Genomic DNA, 15,870 nt, shown 5'->3' with positions numbered 1-15,870 from the left:
TTCACTTTACATACATGTAAAATGGAAAAACCTCTTTTTTTGCTTGCCACTTTCTTTTTTTCTGCAATTCTTTTTTTCTGTCTCTATTATTTCAGCAAAGATAGAGTTCCTCCTAAAAGCATATTCATTTCTTAATGATGGAGGCATTTAGAAAAGAAGCGGAGAGTAAGCAAACTGCCAACAAGTGTCTGCACGTAAGGATGCAAACTAAACTACAATATTGATATATCTCTTATCTTATTTGGGGAATATTTCTTGAAAAGAATACCTGCTGTTGACAGAAGTTTTACCCACATAAAAGATTTCAGATTTGGTTAAAACTGGCATTCACTTTTCTGTCAAGCAGCAAGCAGTCTCTTGGGAGCTTGTCTTTAGGAACCCCAGCTGGCTTGCAGCCACGGAGCCACTCTTCACATCAGCCTGCAGCTGCTGGCACCAGAAGGTCTATGTTTGGCATTTCCATTTTCAGGGGCAGGTCAAAGTGGCCCTGCCTGTGCCAGGTGTCAGGAGTGACGGCGTGATGTGTGTCTCAGATGTGGACTTCCAGTACTTAGAGGGAATTTACAATCAGGAGAGAGACTTTTTATGTGGCCTGATAGTAATAGGACGAGGGGGAATGGATCTAAACCAAAAAAGGGAAGATTTAGATTAGGTATTAGGAGGAGATTCTTTACTCAGAGGATGGTGAGGCACTGGCACTGCTACCCAGAGATGTGGGTGCCCCATCTATGGAGGTGTTCAAGGACAGGTTGGATGGGACCCATGCAGGATGTTGGAGGTGAGTAGCTTTAATGTCCCTTCCAGCCCAAGCCATTCTATGATTCTAGGTTGATGCTTACATAAAGACCCACCTTTACCTTCAACAGGTGGTGCACAATTAAAAGCCCCTTATCTCTGTTGCATCTTTTGATGAATTCAGAGTAAGAAAGACAGAACTGTAATTCCCAGATTTGCAATAGCAGCTTAAGGGTCATGAATCTCAGGCCTTGGGCCCATCTGTCACTGCTCCACCTGTGGGTTTTGCAATGGACTGGCTCAGGGGAGCACAAGTGGGACCCCTCTGAGCGAACGGGTCATATGGCAGCAGTTGGTGGCAGTCACCCTGCATTAACTGTGAGGAAAAGTCAGGCATGCAGCCACATCTCATGGGAACACCATCGCTGAAAAAAAGCCACCTCTGGTTTAAGGCTGCACCTCTGGTCAAAGCTGGCATAACTACAGATAAAACTTGGGGAATATTTCATTGCCTTTGTCTTTTGATTGGTACCTTTTCAAGTCCGACACAGATTTCCAGCATTCTCAACAATGTCATTGAGAGAAGGAGTTCCTTAGTATTCATCCTCAGTGCTTAAGGGATTATTTATTGTGTTTTGTTCATTCTGAATCCCTGTTGTCCTGGTTTCATTCTGTCATTGGAAGCGATAGTGAAAAACCAGTCCCAGACATCATTCTTGGATGGCAAGCAGCAGCTCAGATCTCATCATGTGTGTAGAGCCAGATTCCTTTCCTCCTGCTTATCAGTTCACATTTCACTATATTGAATTTTATTGGTTGTTTTAGGCCCTAGTTGCTGTAAGTTATTTTGATAGTTCTTCACTGTCAGCATTCCCCTTAACCACTCAGAACAACTGCAGATCTGCAGCAAACTTTGTCCCCTTAATGTTCAGTCTTCCATTGCTTGCTTGCTTTTGTTAGCTTCCTTTACCCTGTGGCTGGCTTCTTTCTTCATGTTTTTAAAAATATTTGCTGGTAAGAGCTTTGCTCTCTGACCTGATGCACTTTCTGTACAGAAACAGACTTCTTTAAACACTCTTCAATTTACTTACAGTTTTATTCCTTTCAACGTACCCCTAGAGTACTGTGAAAAGGCTCCTACATTTTCATGGTTTTTCTTTTGTTTGTTTGTTTGTTTTCCCAAATACACCTTGGTTTCTTGCACTCCAGCCTGGATGCTGAGAAGAAGTGTAGTTAGGCCTTGTGAGCAGCTCCATGGAAGCAGAATTAGCCTGCAGCAGGCAGGGCTGTGGTATTGCTGCTTTTCAGCGCTGGGTTCTCTCCCTGTCCCAGCCTGTCCCTGTCGCAGTGAGGTAGGAGTAATGGAAGCTGTCTCAGGAGGCAGCCAGGGCCAGGAGGTCAGCGCCTTATGCCCAGGGCTGTGTGACTCACTATTCCTGGCCCCAGAAGGAGGTGGGGAGCGCTGTCCATCTGCTCATTTGCCACCAGTCAGGCCATGCTACAGCACATTGGTTCTGTTTCCTCCTCTCCCACTGCCTTGTTCCTCTTGTTCACCAGACAGGTCCTCTAGGCCAATCCAAGCATTTGGTTTTCCTCTTCCCAGCTTTGTCTTTGCCCTGTGCATTGTATGAGCTCTCCGAGCTGTCAGCACTCCACAAGCAGCCCTCACACTGAGCGGGGCTGGCTCCTCACCACCTGCTCCTGTGACAGAGGATGGGTGTCAGAACAAAGCTGGCGGCAGGAATTGGCATGATGAAGTGAGAAAGTAGGGTGCGCAGTGCTCCAGCTGAGGCTTGCCAATGTAATTGCCCTTCAGGCAATAATTCTTGCCAATGCTATGGCCTCCAGAGACCTTCTGCACGCCAGCATAAGCCAGAGCCACTTCTGCTTCCCCATCACTCAGCTGCCATCAGCATTAACCTTGTATTAATTCAAGGCGGAACCTCTAGATTCACATTAGTCAGTCTTTCATAGTAACAAATTGAGGGAGATTACTTCTTTTCAAACCCTTGCAGTGGAAGGAAAGGAAAGTAATTGCAAAGTTTGGAAGGATGGTCTGGAGAGAAAATCAGAGCTGGGGCACAGTACATATGCCACGAGCTGTGTGTGCTTGCCTGGCACTGTGGCCTGCTTGGCACTCTCTGCAGCCGCTTGGTTGTTCTTACACTGCAGGGGCAGCTCCCAAAGCGGCTGTCTCTGTGTCCTGAGCCATGGCACGGAATGGCCATCAGTTGTGTGGCAGCAAGAGCACAACAGTGAAACTACCCTTAGCTTAAGATGGAAGAATAAATCAGGGACAAGTCCTGAAAACAGCTAAGTAATATCTTTTAGTTATCTGCAATGAAAACAAAAACTCTTAATTCTTAGATTCCAAGAGATGGGCAGATCCTCACAGTGAAAGTCAGCTCTAGCAGGGCAGAGCAGGTGGCATCACCAGGAACCACGGTGTCTTCCTTTCTCCTTTCTCCTTTCTCAGTGCTCCCAAGTGCTGGAGCTACAGGGCACTGCAAAGTCCTCATCCACCCCTTCCTCTGAAGATCCTGGGGTCAAATAGCAAAGATTGTCACTGCAACTCTAAATTGCTCTGGTAGCTTTAGATGAGTCCCTAGGCTGATTTTGGTTTTGTGAATGTCTTCATTAAACTGTACACCAAATGGTACTCTGCTCTGTGTAACTGCCGTTAGACAAATACAAAGGTTTGGGCTACAAAATGTACCTCCTGCCAAAGGAAATTAAGTGCTGGCCTTTTTTAGCTATGTCTCCAAGCACCACTGAAAAACACTTACATTGTTCAGCTTTTAAACAGTGCATAGCCAGGAAGTATCACCACCTCCTGGTGCAGTCTGCAGGAGCTAGCAATAATGCTGTAGGATGCTCAGCACTTTTGCAGACCTACACTTTGTTGAAAGCACAAATGCCAGCAATCTGTATGAACAATCAGGCTTTGCAGGTCATGGCTCTTTAAATGTCTTGAGTAAAACCCTACCATGAGAAATGTCTTAGCAAGACTGCTATTTTGCAGCTTCACTGCAGGCTCCTAATGGAAGTTAACAGGGCAAGCACAATACCTGACACTTGCAATGGTGATTACACAGGCCTTACTTTGAGCATTGTCTGATTCCCATTGCACATGGCTTTCTTTGTGGAGTGTTGAAATTATAACACTGATTGAGGCCTGAAAGATCAGTGGCTACTTCAATTGCTCAATGAGAACCTTAGAGAAACACTACCAGTTGGGTGGGTTTCAAGTGTTTATCCATCATCTCTGTCTGATTTATAGTGTTCACCTGAGGTCAGCTTGCAAGTGTCCTCCCGTAAGCCAAAGTGTCTGCCTGTAAGCCAGACGTCTGCCTGTAAGCCTGGTGTCAGGGAAGACTGCTGCTCAAGCCACAGCAGCCCCAGGGCTTTCTGTAGGCTAGGGGACTGCTCCCCAGGACTGAGGGCAGAATAGAACACGCAAAAGGGAAAGCAAGGCTACTGCCGAACTCCTCGTTACTTAGATAAAAGCAGCTGTCTGCTAAGCTCGATTTCGGAGTGGGACACGTGAATTAATACATTTTATAAAAAGAGAAAGAAGTGCTTTCTAATGCCAGGACCCTAATATTTATTCTAATGAAGAAAACCGAAACTCAACATAATATTTCACTCCATCTGGATGAAATCTATCCATCTGCAGAGACTTATCTTTGAAAGCAAACTGAAGGTCTCTGACCTGTATATTTAACTTCTTTTAACTGCCTCTTCTTTCAAACCTGCGCCATCGAAGTGCCCTGTCACAGCTGTAAATGTGCAGCCTGAGCAAACAGGTGCTCAGCAGGGTCGGACACAGTGGGCACTGACATACACCATCCGCAGCCCACTCAGCTGGGCGAGTGGCTTTTGGTGAACTTGGGTGAGCCAGAGCAGCATGGGGCTATTTCTGATAGCCTGTTGCAAGTTGTTTCCAACGAGCTGTTGCAGCTGCTCACTTTTAGCAACCGGGTGCCGAAGGAACCACAGAGCCCACCGGCCCCCCCTCGGGGGGCAGGGCAAGGCAACCTCCGGGAGCACGGCCGGCTTCGACCCGTCGCGCCGCAGGTGGCTGCGGCTCGGTGCCTGCGGGCGGTGCGCTCGGGCAGCACCCGGCGAAGCGCGGCTCAGCGCCGGCACGGACCGGCCCGGGCCGCTGCAGCCGCTCCGTCCGCTCTAGCCGGGGCTGCACTGACACCTAGTGGGGCTCCCCGCCCGGCGCAGCGCCGCCGCTCGACGCGCTCCCTTCGGCTGCTGCGGGCTCTCCTGGCCGCGCTCGGCTCCCGGGAGTCTGTCAGCCATAACAGATGAGTTCTGCCCCGTTTGTCCCGTCTGTTTTGTCCTGAAAGCAGAGCGCCGTGCCGATTTCCATCTCTCTTCTCGCTACAGCAAAGCCTCTCTGTCAGTACTTCGTCTTTTTAATTTGTTTGCATCTGTTACTTTAGGAACGTTTGGATCAAATATTATGCAGTAGGCACAGTTGTGAGGTACGTGATGTACTGAGATAACTGCTGCCTCAGGTAACAGATGTGCTGATAGTGTGGTCTTCCAGAGCTGCCATGTAGTTTAATTCTTACTTGGAACTTAAGAAAGGCAATTTGGGGCATATTATAGTAAAATATCAGTTACATCTGCATGAAGCTTAAGCAATACCTCAACATTTTAAAGTTCTCTAAATCTGTGCTTATGAAACAATTCAGCTGGAAACAGCAACAGCCTGAAGTGAATGGGATGGAGAATGCTGCTTATGCATAACAAGTGAATATCCCAGCAGTAAGGAGATGACATCTTTGTTCCACAGCTACCATACAAAGGCGTGTGTGTATTCCCGTTCAGAAACTGACAATGGTATTGCCTTCCCTGGCACCCCACACTGCTGTACTTCAGCAGCTCCATCCCGCTTCCACCCACTGCCCCTGTATCCCCACTCCCTCCCCTACTGCTTGTATGCTTGAATAAACCCAAGCCCACCTGGAGACACATTCAATTGCTGCATTCGGAAGGAGGGTCTCCCCCAGGACTCGAGATTCACCCCTGTCTACCAAGACGATAGCCCAGAAAACTAATCTCTGGCATGACAGCTCATTCAGCACTCTGGAAAATTTACCCGCCCCGAGCTCCTCTTTAAGTAATGACCTGACATTTGTTCTGTAGAGGGAGACAAAGCCCAGCCTGATGAAAACGGTTGGCAGCTGCTTTCATTTGTGCCATTCAGAAGCAAGATGATAATTTATCCGCGGGGACCCATCACTCCTTGGCAGACAGACCTGTCCAGCGCGGTGCTTCTGCATCGGCTCTTACCCTCTGCCCACCTCCAACCCCAGCTCGAGCACTGTGTGCGGAGCAGCAGCACTCAGGGCAGGCTCAAGTGAAGCTGACTGTAAAGCATTGTAAAGGATTCTGTGATGCAGAGAACTGGGAGCTCAGATCTCAGGTGAATCCAGTGATGATACCAACTAGAGAATATTGGAAAAGGTGCTTTTGTCAGGCCTATGCTGATGGATGCATTACCTATTGCTTAGAAAAGAGCTTCCAGCATTTCTGGATGTGGTTTAAAAACTTTATCCAAGCAATAAGCAATGGTCAAAAAGGCATGCAGTATTACAGATTATTCAGCAAGCAGAGCAAGCCAGCAACATGATTCTAGGTGAACTGTGAATTCACCTTCTGTGTACAACGTATGGCTATCGTTGCCTTGAGTTGGCTGCTGCAGAATTGTGAACTGCTCAGATAAGAGTGACTGGGATGGGAAGAAAACCTTTGGCACAGGGAGAGGCTAATTAAAGAGGAGTCTCCAGCCTGGAGAAAGAGCTTATTAAAGGCTGGTAACAATGATGATACATAAAATCATAAATTGGATCAGGTTTTATTTTTAAGGAACCCCTAGATTCCTGCTGCAGTGTTGGATGCTTTCTCTTTACCCAATGAAAGAGCTAGTCATAGCAGCACTCCACAGAGATACACATGGAGAAGCTGAGGATGATGAGCTCATTTAGGACAGAAAAGCAAAAGCCTGTTCGTGCTGCAAGTCCTCCAGCAACTACCTGTTAGTGCATTATCTGTTTTTCCACCTGATCTACAGATGAATGTGTCTAATTATGCTCATTTCAGCAAGGTCAGGCTGTAGCACCAGCAGTTGGGTTCCTATGTGATGTCTTCTCCCCTTAACACACTTGTGTGATGCTGCAGCCTCTCCTGGCCACCAGGCTGGAGGTGGCTTCAGCTTGGGTTGTAGAGGGCAGGGAAACTGCTGGTCTGTCTCAGGAGCTACAGAGCCTCATTAAATGGAAGCACTGCCACCGTGCCAAGGTTCAAGGGATAATGCAGGCAAAGCAGTGCTGAGCTAAGTGTTTGTTGGGCTATAGCATGGGCTGCATGTGCAGTGCTACTTAATGGCTTAGTCACATCTAGGCACGCTGGTGTCAGTCTTCTAAAGCCGTGCAAGTTCAGGGCACTCATGTAGGTTAGGCTGATGAAGATTTGCCTTTCCATTGTATTTAATATATTATCTCACGTGAATAAAATTCACCCATTTCTACACACGTGAAGTGCCAAGGTGCTCTGCTCCCCGCAGACTCCCAGCCCCTCGGCTGGAGCAGCTGCTTCCCATAGGTCCCCTGGGACAGACACCTCCTGCATTCCTGACTCCAACCTCAAGGATAAGAGAGCAGAGACCACGCAGAATGGAGGGGAAGAGGTGACCCGTGGCCATTAGCTGGCCTTTTCACTGTGTCATCTGAATTCACCTTCTCCCAGACACGTAGCCGCGTAAGCTATGTGACAGGTGATGAAAAAATGGAACTGAAAAATAAAACCGTATAACAGGATCAGTGCTGATTCAGTCGTGCCCAAACTTCACCCTGACATGACCAGGAAACACTCTGCAAACATCAGATGCTCTCTACAACTGGGATTTCAGATACAATTCCAGCAGGGCTTTCTCCCCTCCCCGTGAAAACAGACACACATTCGCTTTTAACAACTAATTGATTTATTTAACAATACAAATTTCTTTCTACTGCATGTTTTAGCAGAGAGAACTTGAGAAACAAAATTAGCTTTTCTTTTTTCTTTTTTAAAGTTTAAATGTTTACACAAAACAACCTTTACTTCAGTAAATATAAAATTTACACACGCACAAAAAAAAAACTATATTAAAAAAGAACAGAATCATGACAAACCAACAAAACAAAACAAACAAAAAAAAAAAAAAAAAAAAAAGAAAAGAAAGAAAGAAAAGAAAAAGGATGAGAATTCAGTGTAAAGGATCCAATTGCAAGGAAGGCAAGATGGGGCAACACTGATGAGGCATCACACTTGTACACCTCAGTAGTTTAAGTTGTCAGTACAATACAAAAACAAAATACATTAAAATTAGAATTAAAACCTGTTTTTTTTATACCATATTATTTCATGATATAAATATCTGTAAATTCTGTAGGCAACATAATTAACACATGAAATACATAGTTTGCTCTTCACTGGAAAGTCACCGGAGCGGTGTACGAGCACTGCGCAGCACAGCAGTGCACTACTGGACAGCAGTGAGCAGACCGTGGATGTCCAGCCCGGATGCGATAGCCCCTTGTTGCTTTGCCAATCTGTGCTATTTCTCACATGTTCAACGACACAATGAGAAACTCTGGTCACCATCAGCAGTGATTTCCAGCACTTCATTTCCTGGCATTAGTCTGTTACCCAACTTAGGCGTATTCACCTGCCAGATCCCCTGTTTCTCATTCCCTTTTGCACTTTATAACCTGAAGTCTAAAGCTATCTTGTAGCTATCAAGAGAGACTGGCTTCTAGGTTGAGATATTTGGGATACGCAGTTCTTCAAGCCACCTTCAGGAATCTGTAGAAATATTTAAAGTAGGGTGGACAATTCATGATCAAAGGTTGTGATACAAAAAACAGGGATCTATATAGTGATGGCTAACTTTAGATTTAATCTTTAACATTTTTTCTATTGCTTTAGTATTTAAACTTAACATTCATTTTTCATATATTAAGTGAGCAGAGCATCCTACTGACGGAAGTGCTACATTATCTCCAAAAACACCAGGTAGTAAAGGGGACAGTAAACTTTAACATCAGGTGTAATTTTAAATATGATTTAAAGGGATCAAATGTCTTTTTGTATAATTGATGGTGTGACTGGCAACCTACAAAAACTAAATTATAAAACTATTGGTGACTCTACTGTATGTGCTATAAAGCTGTATCTTCATTACTTACAGAGGTTACAAAATTTCCAAGCCAGAAAATGAAGAGGGGAGGGGAAAAGTAGTCTAAAAGTTTTACATCTTGCATTTTCACTAACGTTTGTTTTTTTTTTTTCTGTCATAAAAATCTGATGAAGTTTATTCTACTCTTTTCTCTTGTGGACAGACTAGTGTTTAACCGTGCTTTGGAAGACCATTTTCAATGGACAATTGTGGTTCTCCAGATTAGCAAGCCCGACTTGCTTTACTCTGACACAAAAGCACCAGACCATCTGTAACTGGGCTCTGGTCCTGCAAAAAAGAGTTTGTAGCAAGACCAGGCCAGCTCTTACAAGAACAGGTCTGGCCCTGAAGCAACCAGCTACATTAGCTTTTGGAGGAAGCATATGCAATGCTCTCATTGCAACTTGAAAAAGAGCTGAGCAGTTAAGGAAATTATGGAAATGACATTTGTTCTGTAAAAATAAAACCAAACCAAAAAACCCAGGGAAAACTTAAACAATCCACAGGTGTGCATTAAACATTTATAGCAAGCCTTTGCTTATGTATATTAATTTAAAGATTATCCACAGGGATCTGTGATACATTAGCCCTGCCTTGTTACTATAATTAAATTTTTTCAAATATTAATTTAAAATAGGAAAACAAAGAAACTACTCCTTGGGGAACATGTTTATTGTGTTTGAGATGATACACTGGGTGCTCTCTGAGCTACAAAGGGAAAAAGGAAATCCTTTCATTACAAACTGACAAAGGTAAAAGTTAAAACAGTTTTCACAACAGCATGTACCACATATTGGAAATAGATCTGGGTTTAATACAAATGACATAATTCCTAGTAATCTACAGCTACCTTTAATAACTTCATACAGATAATGAATTAGGCTAAAATGCACTATAATATTTGGTTGACTTCAGGAACAGTATCCTTAGTACATCACAAAATACATTTTGATATCCCAAAGAAGCAAGACTTGCAAGTAGGCGTTTTAAACATAACTAATCTACAGCTACAAATTTCTACTCTTGATAGCATTTACCTTTTTGGGAGGCAATATCCCAGTCTTCAAAAGGATAAAAGCAGAGTAGAATCAGTATAACATATACACAGAAGTCCGTATTGTAAAGGCTATAAAGATTTGTTGCACACTGTAAAGTTGCCTTCTGCACCTTCACACTGCACAAGTAGTTTGTCATTTATGTTGCATATCTCTTGGTCCACTGTCTGGCTATCCTGTCATGTTCTGCTCTGTTGGTCAGATACTGAGTGGCTATGCTTCCAACCAGAGGATCAGCTGTAAAGGGCAGGAGAAGATGCATTAGAAATTACTCCACAATAAGCAAAACAAAACAAAACAAAACAAAAAACAATGAAAGAGAAATAACAAACCAACTCCCCTAAAAAAATGCACGCAAAAAAACCCACAAAATCCAACCCTATTGTCATTTAAAATGCATAATCTATTTCAAAATAAAATCTTCGTTAAGACAGAGAATGCTATGAAATGTAGTAAGGCTTTTCCAAGATATAGCACACAACAAACAGAAAAATAATGAATCTGTTTGGGTTACCTAGTTATTAGTGTGTCAAATGGCAGGCAGACACCTGTGTCCAAAAGTTACAGCTGCTCCTTTCAGCCAAAACCTGACAGAAGGCGTGGTGGGAAGTTTTGTAAGAGCACCAGCAATCCAGATACCATTTTGTCAGGTGCAATTTGTTCATATTTTTAACAATTGATGTTTTGAAAATAAAAACCTTCCTAGAAAACCTTCTACTCTTTAGAAGACCTAATGTTCTAAAGGAGGGTAGACATCTGTACAGACAGGTATGCTGCCAGCTGGAGGTAGTGAAACAACCGATTGGTACAACAATTTCCTTGTGAGTCACAGGAAAAAAAAAGTAGTTTAACTTCTTAATTTCAAGGAGATCAAGATCCTCGTAAGCAGAGCCTACGCGCTGGGGCTGAAAAGCTCCATGCACTAACTCCAGGATGCATCATCCACCAGCCACCCTCTGCCTGATGGAAACTTACCTGTGAGGGGCATCATCTGAAATATGCCTTACCACTGTCCCTATGGAGGACATAATGAATTGCACCATCACTGCTTTCCCCAGCCAGACACCTCGCATTCCTTTAGAGGGACTGCTACACTAGATGAGTGCAGGCTGGCTTCCTCCCGTTACAGTGCTGGAGTACATTAGGCATGAGGATGGCAGGAGATACACCAAGGGATCCAAGAGTCATCAGAATTCTGTATCAAAGGGACTAATCCAATTCTTCCTGCTCATTACCGGTCTCCTGTGAATGACCTGTCATCTTGGCACCACCTCTTAGTTTCTCTGCTGACCGAACGCAATTAGTGTTCATTACACAACAACGCTCACCATGCAGTTGCTGCTGAGAATTTTGCTGCTTCTAGTTAAGCTCCTCTCTTCCCAACAGGAATTAGGAACTCTCTTTGAAAAAGATAAAATCTCTCTAAACGTTGTCACCTGCACATTTCAATTGCTGACCTAAGAGGAGGAGGCCTCATGCAGCCACTTCCAACCTGAATCATTTAGGAGTTTGTAACTCAGAGAACTTTGCCACACTGCTAGATCTACCATTCATTTGCTACAGCTTTTGGGATACAGACCTTCAGAGACATAACTCCATTTTCTCCAGCACACCTTTGAAATAAATGGGCTTAATGCTATTTTCTATTGGGCCACAGGACTGAAAAGCATAGTATCCAACCAGGACCATTTCAGCCTTGATTTGATTTCAACTTTGATTTGATGTAAATACAATCAAATATACAAATTATATTCCATGGAAAGTAATTAAAACGACTAGGAGATGATGCCCAGTAAACTGCCAGCTCCTTACCCGGGTTGCAGTCTGTCAAGAGAGAACAAATAGACAGCAGGACCTTTGAAATAGTCAAAGCAGGGCTCCAGTTGTCCTTCAGGATATCCAGACAGATGACTCCCTGACTGTTGATGTTGCAGTGATAAATTCTGGTGCGGAAAGTAACCTAGAATTGCAGCACAAGAGACAGAAAAAGTCATTCAGTGTTGCCAAGTAGCACTGCCCCTAGTCCCTGAGGGCCCTTCTCTGTTCTGCAGAGTCTCTGGGAGGCAGCTCCTCTCTGCTCACTTTCTAAAGCAACATTCTGCAACCGAAGAATGCATATTCATTGTAGCCACAGCTACTTATAAGAAACTACCAAGGAGATCTTCGGTGCATGGACTGCTATTACACAAGCCCTTTGTCTGGTAGTCACAAAAATGAGAGTCTACTCTGTAGCCCTGTATGCTAATTCATGAACACACTGCATGCCATGAATTGTCTAATCAGAAACAAAACTTTATTGAAGCTACCAAAGCTGGAAAAGAAGACACATCTTGGCTGCACGTGAAGCATTAGTTGATCTTTTCCTTTCTTTCCAAATTCAAATATAGACCATGAAAATTAATATTTTAAATTGGAATGTTATATTATTCATGTCCAAAGTAGCAGCGAAATCTTTTTAATACCTTTCAGTAGAACATAACATACATCTAAAACAAAACACCCTGAACTGACACCATCCTTGTTCTTCTATATTACAGACTAGTTTTGTTAAAATATGTATTATTTTACAGAGATTAGTTAGAAGCATTTAAACACCTTAATTACACATAGCACAAGATGAGGAAAATTTTCTTTCTCACACTGATGGGGGGGGGGGGGGGGGGGTTGGGGGTGGAGTCCACGACTGTTCTTCAAACTACTGACAGTTCAAAAATGATTGTGCTCTTTAAAATAATCCAAATGACTGTAATGAGAAATTTGACCAAATCCCAGCATAATTTCATTATAACAATCTTAACTCATGGAACAGAATTTTGAGAATTTCAGATGAGTGTGAAATACATGGAGGGTATATTGTTCTATTTGCTGTAATGCTTTTGGGAATGAAAGAAAGATGATGCATTTACATTAACAATGTGATGGCCACAGGAGCCTCAAGTTGTAGAAATGTTTTGTGGTAGACTGTATTTGCCATTTGTGAATGTTGACAGTGTCCTTTCTGATGCCGTGCTCAAGCTTTGTAATTTGGCATTAAGCGAGAAGAGAATGACCTCTAATGTCTTTGACACCTATTAGGAAATAATGATTCCTTAAATATGCATACTGTTTCTAAGCAAGGAAATGAAACTTTAATTGAAGTTAATATTGGCTTCATTTTATAAAAATAACTTTTGCAGAAAAATATTATCAAATCAATCTGCTGATCTAACTCGTAGTATATATTTTGACATTTTACAACAATGGAAGTCATCACAGTAATTACACAACTCCAAGTCACAATACCATACTTCAGCTGCCTGTCTAATATTACTTTTGCTGGCTTTTTGGTGTTTTTTTTTTTTTTTTTTTTTTTGGCTAACAGTAATGTAAAAATATATAATATACAATTTGGTTCATAATACAGAGAAGTTTATTTTATATATATTTTAGTAGCTTGAATGAAATGAAGGAAGCATAAGAAGGTCTCACGTGGCCTTCAATTAAAATCAGTGTACTTCACATTAACTCCTTATCAGAAGGATGATGTCATTTATGGCTTGTAAAAACTAGGAAATCAGCATTGTGATAATAAAAAAATAAATTAGACACAGGATTTTCTGGAATAGCAAGCCAAGATTTTGGACCATTTAGTTTTTAAGACCATAAACAAGTCTGACTGTCAGAAGGTGATGAGCAGTCACTCACTGCAACTTAAATTTTTCTTGTAAGCTAAAAAGCAAACAAACAACAAAGAGCACAGTAAAAACCTTACCCTTACCTTTGGTGGCTTGAATGGATAGTCAGATGAAAATGTGATATCCAGGAAAAAAACGCCCCCCTCATATACAGAACCTGGAGGTCCAAGTATAGTTGATCTCCATTCATAAATGTTATCTCCTTTAGGGCCGGCACTGCATAAAAAAAAAAAAAGAAGAAAAAGAAGAGGAGAGACAGAGAGAGATGAGAGAAAAAAAGAGCGTCAGAAAAACATTTGCGAGAGGTATTGTACGAATTTCCTTCTATACTCATTTTGTTTTAATATTAACCACTGATACATCTTCAACATCTCTCTGATTCCCAGCTAATTTCAGTGTTTTAAACAAACATAGTAGCTAAGCTCTCTGCTGTCCCAGGGTTCTCATGCCTCTGGAGATAAAGCAGTGCAATGGAGTGCCCATGAATGGCTGGACAAGGCTGATGAAGGGTCTGTGGAGCAGGCCTTATGAGGAGCAGCTGAGGGAACTGGGATTGTTTAGTCTGGAGAAGAGGAGGTTCAAGGGTAATCTTGAACCTGAAGGGTGGCTGTGGTGAGGTGGGGATCGGCCTCTTCTCCCATGTAACTAGCAATAGGACTAGGTTGTGCCAAGAGAGGTTCAGGTTGGATATTAGGAAAAACTTCTTCTCCAAGAGGGTATCCAGGCATTGGAATGGGCTGCCCAGAGAGGTGGTGGAGTCACTGAGCCTGGAGGTGTTCAGTAAACATGCAAATGTTGTACTGAAAGTCACGGTTTAGTGAGAAATATTGGTGATAGGTGGATGGTTGGACTGGATAATCTTAGAGGTCTTTTCCAAATGTGGTGATTCTATGATTCTGCGACAGTCTGAAGCTACCACCAGATCTGTTCTCTCAAGTATATGGTTACTTTGAGCTTCTACGTTGTGTTTTTCCAATAACATGATATCCCAGCACAGAAGGAATTGTGTATCTCAACCACCCTCTTCTTCTGAGAGCACTAAATTGTTCATGCTTTCATACAAAATGTTACCTACAAATATGCTGCTAGGCATCTTTCACATGCTACAGAGTGAAATTAGCACCCTTGAATAGGAAAACTGGGGATGAGAAGGATAGGATTAAGTAACCTGGAACTGAATTTCTTACAGCACTGTCAAATCAAATAGTTTTCTTCATTATTTACATATGTTATGCCTCAAAGCAATTGGCATTTAGACAACTAGCCCATAATAGTTTATTTTAAGAAGTACAATACTGAACACATTTCTCACTAGGGAAAGAGCTGTTGCAAAACTATTTAATTAAATTTTTAAAAGAAGGAATAATAAGCAGTTTCTCGAGTGCTTCAACACCATACTTCATGCTATTATGACACAGCAATCATCTATACCTCCTCACAAAATAAATACTTAAATGAAAGCAAAATGTTGTTTCCTGAAACCAATCACAGTGTAGAAACTAAACCAAGGTCCCACAAAAAGTCCTCGAGTCCAAACCAAACAGACTGCTGTGAACAACGCTGAGCTCATGGAGGCTCTGTGAGTCCATCACATTCCCACAGACAGGGCAACAACATGGCACTGCAAAGATTCTTTCAGTTCTCCGCATTCAGCAGTCTCCCAGGCACTACAGACATCTTCCTCCCTCCCTCTGAGGTCCATGGAACAGAAACCATCAGATATATAAAGTGAAGCCTAAGGCAATAAGCTGTAGGCAGTTTGTGGTTTCTGGCACTGCTCAACACTCAGAAGCCTTCTTACAAGCCTTCCTGGTGATATGGCTCTTCCCATGTCTTGTCATCTCGTACATTTGTCATACATATGGCTGCAGTCTATAAAATGGCATGTTGGACACTCATCCTTACTAGGCAGCCAAGTATGTGGAAACATTCATCAGGAGAAGGAATACGAGCAGTCTGTACTATGCATCTACAATTCCTGTATCAAAAACTTGGTTATTTTTACATTAAGATCATGTTCAAGAAACAACCAAAAGCTGATTCTAATTATCAATTGCCTTCCAATTATTAATTTCTCAAAATGTTTTTTATTTTATGTCTACTTCATGTCCTAAATGTCTAAACTGTTGCAGGCCTTTTATTAACAGGACAAAAGTAATCAAGGGTTTTG

General features: G+C 42.7%; 1 protein-coding gene across 2 annotated transcripts in view; it reads right to left on the bottom strand.

The window, feature by feature from the left end:
- Nucleotides 1-10,165: 10,165 nt before the first annotated feature.
- UBE2E3 (ubiquitin conjugating enzyme E2 E3) overlaps nucleotides 10,166-15,870 on the bottom strand; it is a gene marked incomplete at both ends in the record, with an annotated part of 54,257 nt that continues 48,552 nt past the window's right edge. For both annotated transcript variants that reach the window (XM_079538794.1, XM_079538793.1), the window contains 3 exons: nucleotides 10,166-10,263; nucleotides 11,839-11,986; nucleotides 13,784-13,916. In XM_079538794.1, the coding sequence (XP_079394920.1) occupies nucleotides 10,166-10,263; nucleotides 11,839-11,986; nucleotides 13,784-13,916 (379 nt within the window). The remainder of the gene's footprint in view (nucleotides 10,264-11,838; nucleotides 11,987-13,783; nucleotides 13,917-15,870) is intronic.

This window comes from Tetrao urogallus, assembly GCF_951394365.1.
Source record: "Tetrao urogallus genome assembly, chromosome: 8".
NCBI classification, from domain to species: Eukaryota; Metazoa; Chordata; class Aves; order Galliformes; family Phasianidae; genus Tetrao; species Tetrao urogallus.
This window is presented reverse-complemented; position numbering and strand designations above follow the sequence as displayed.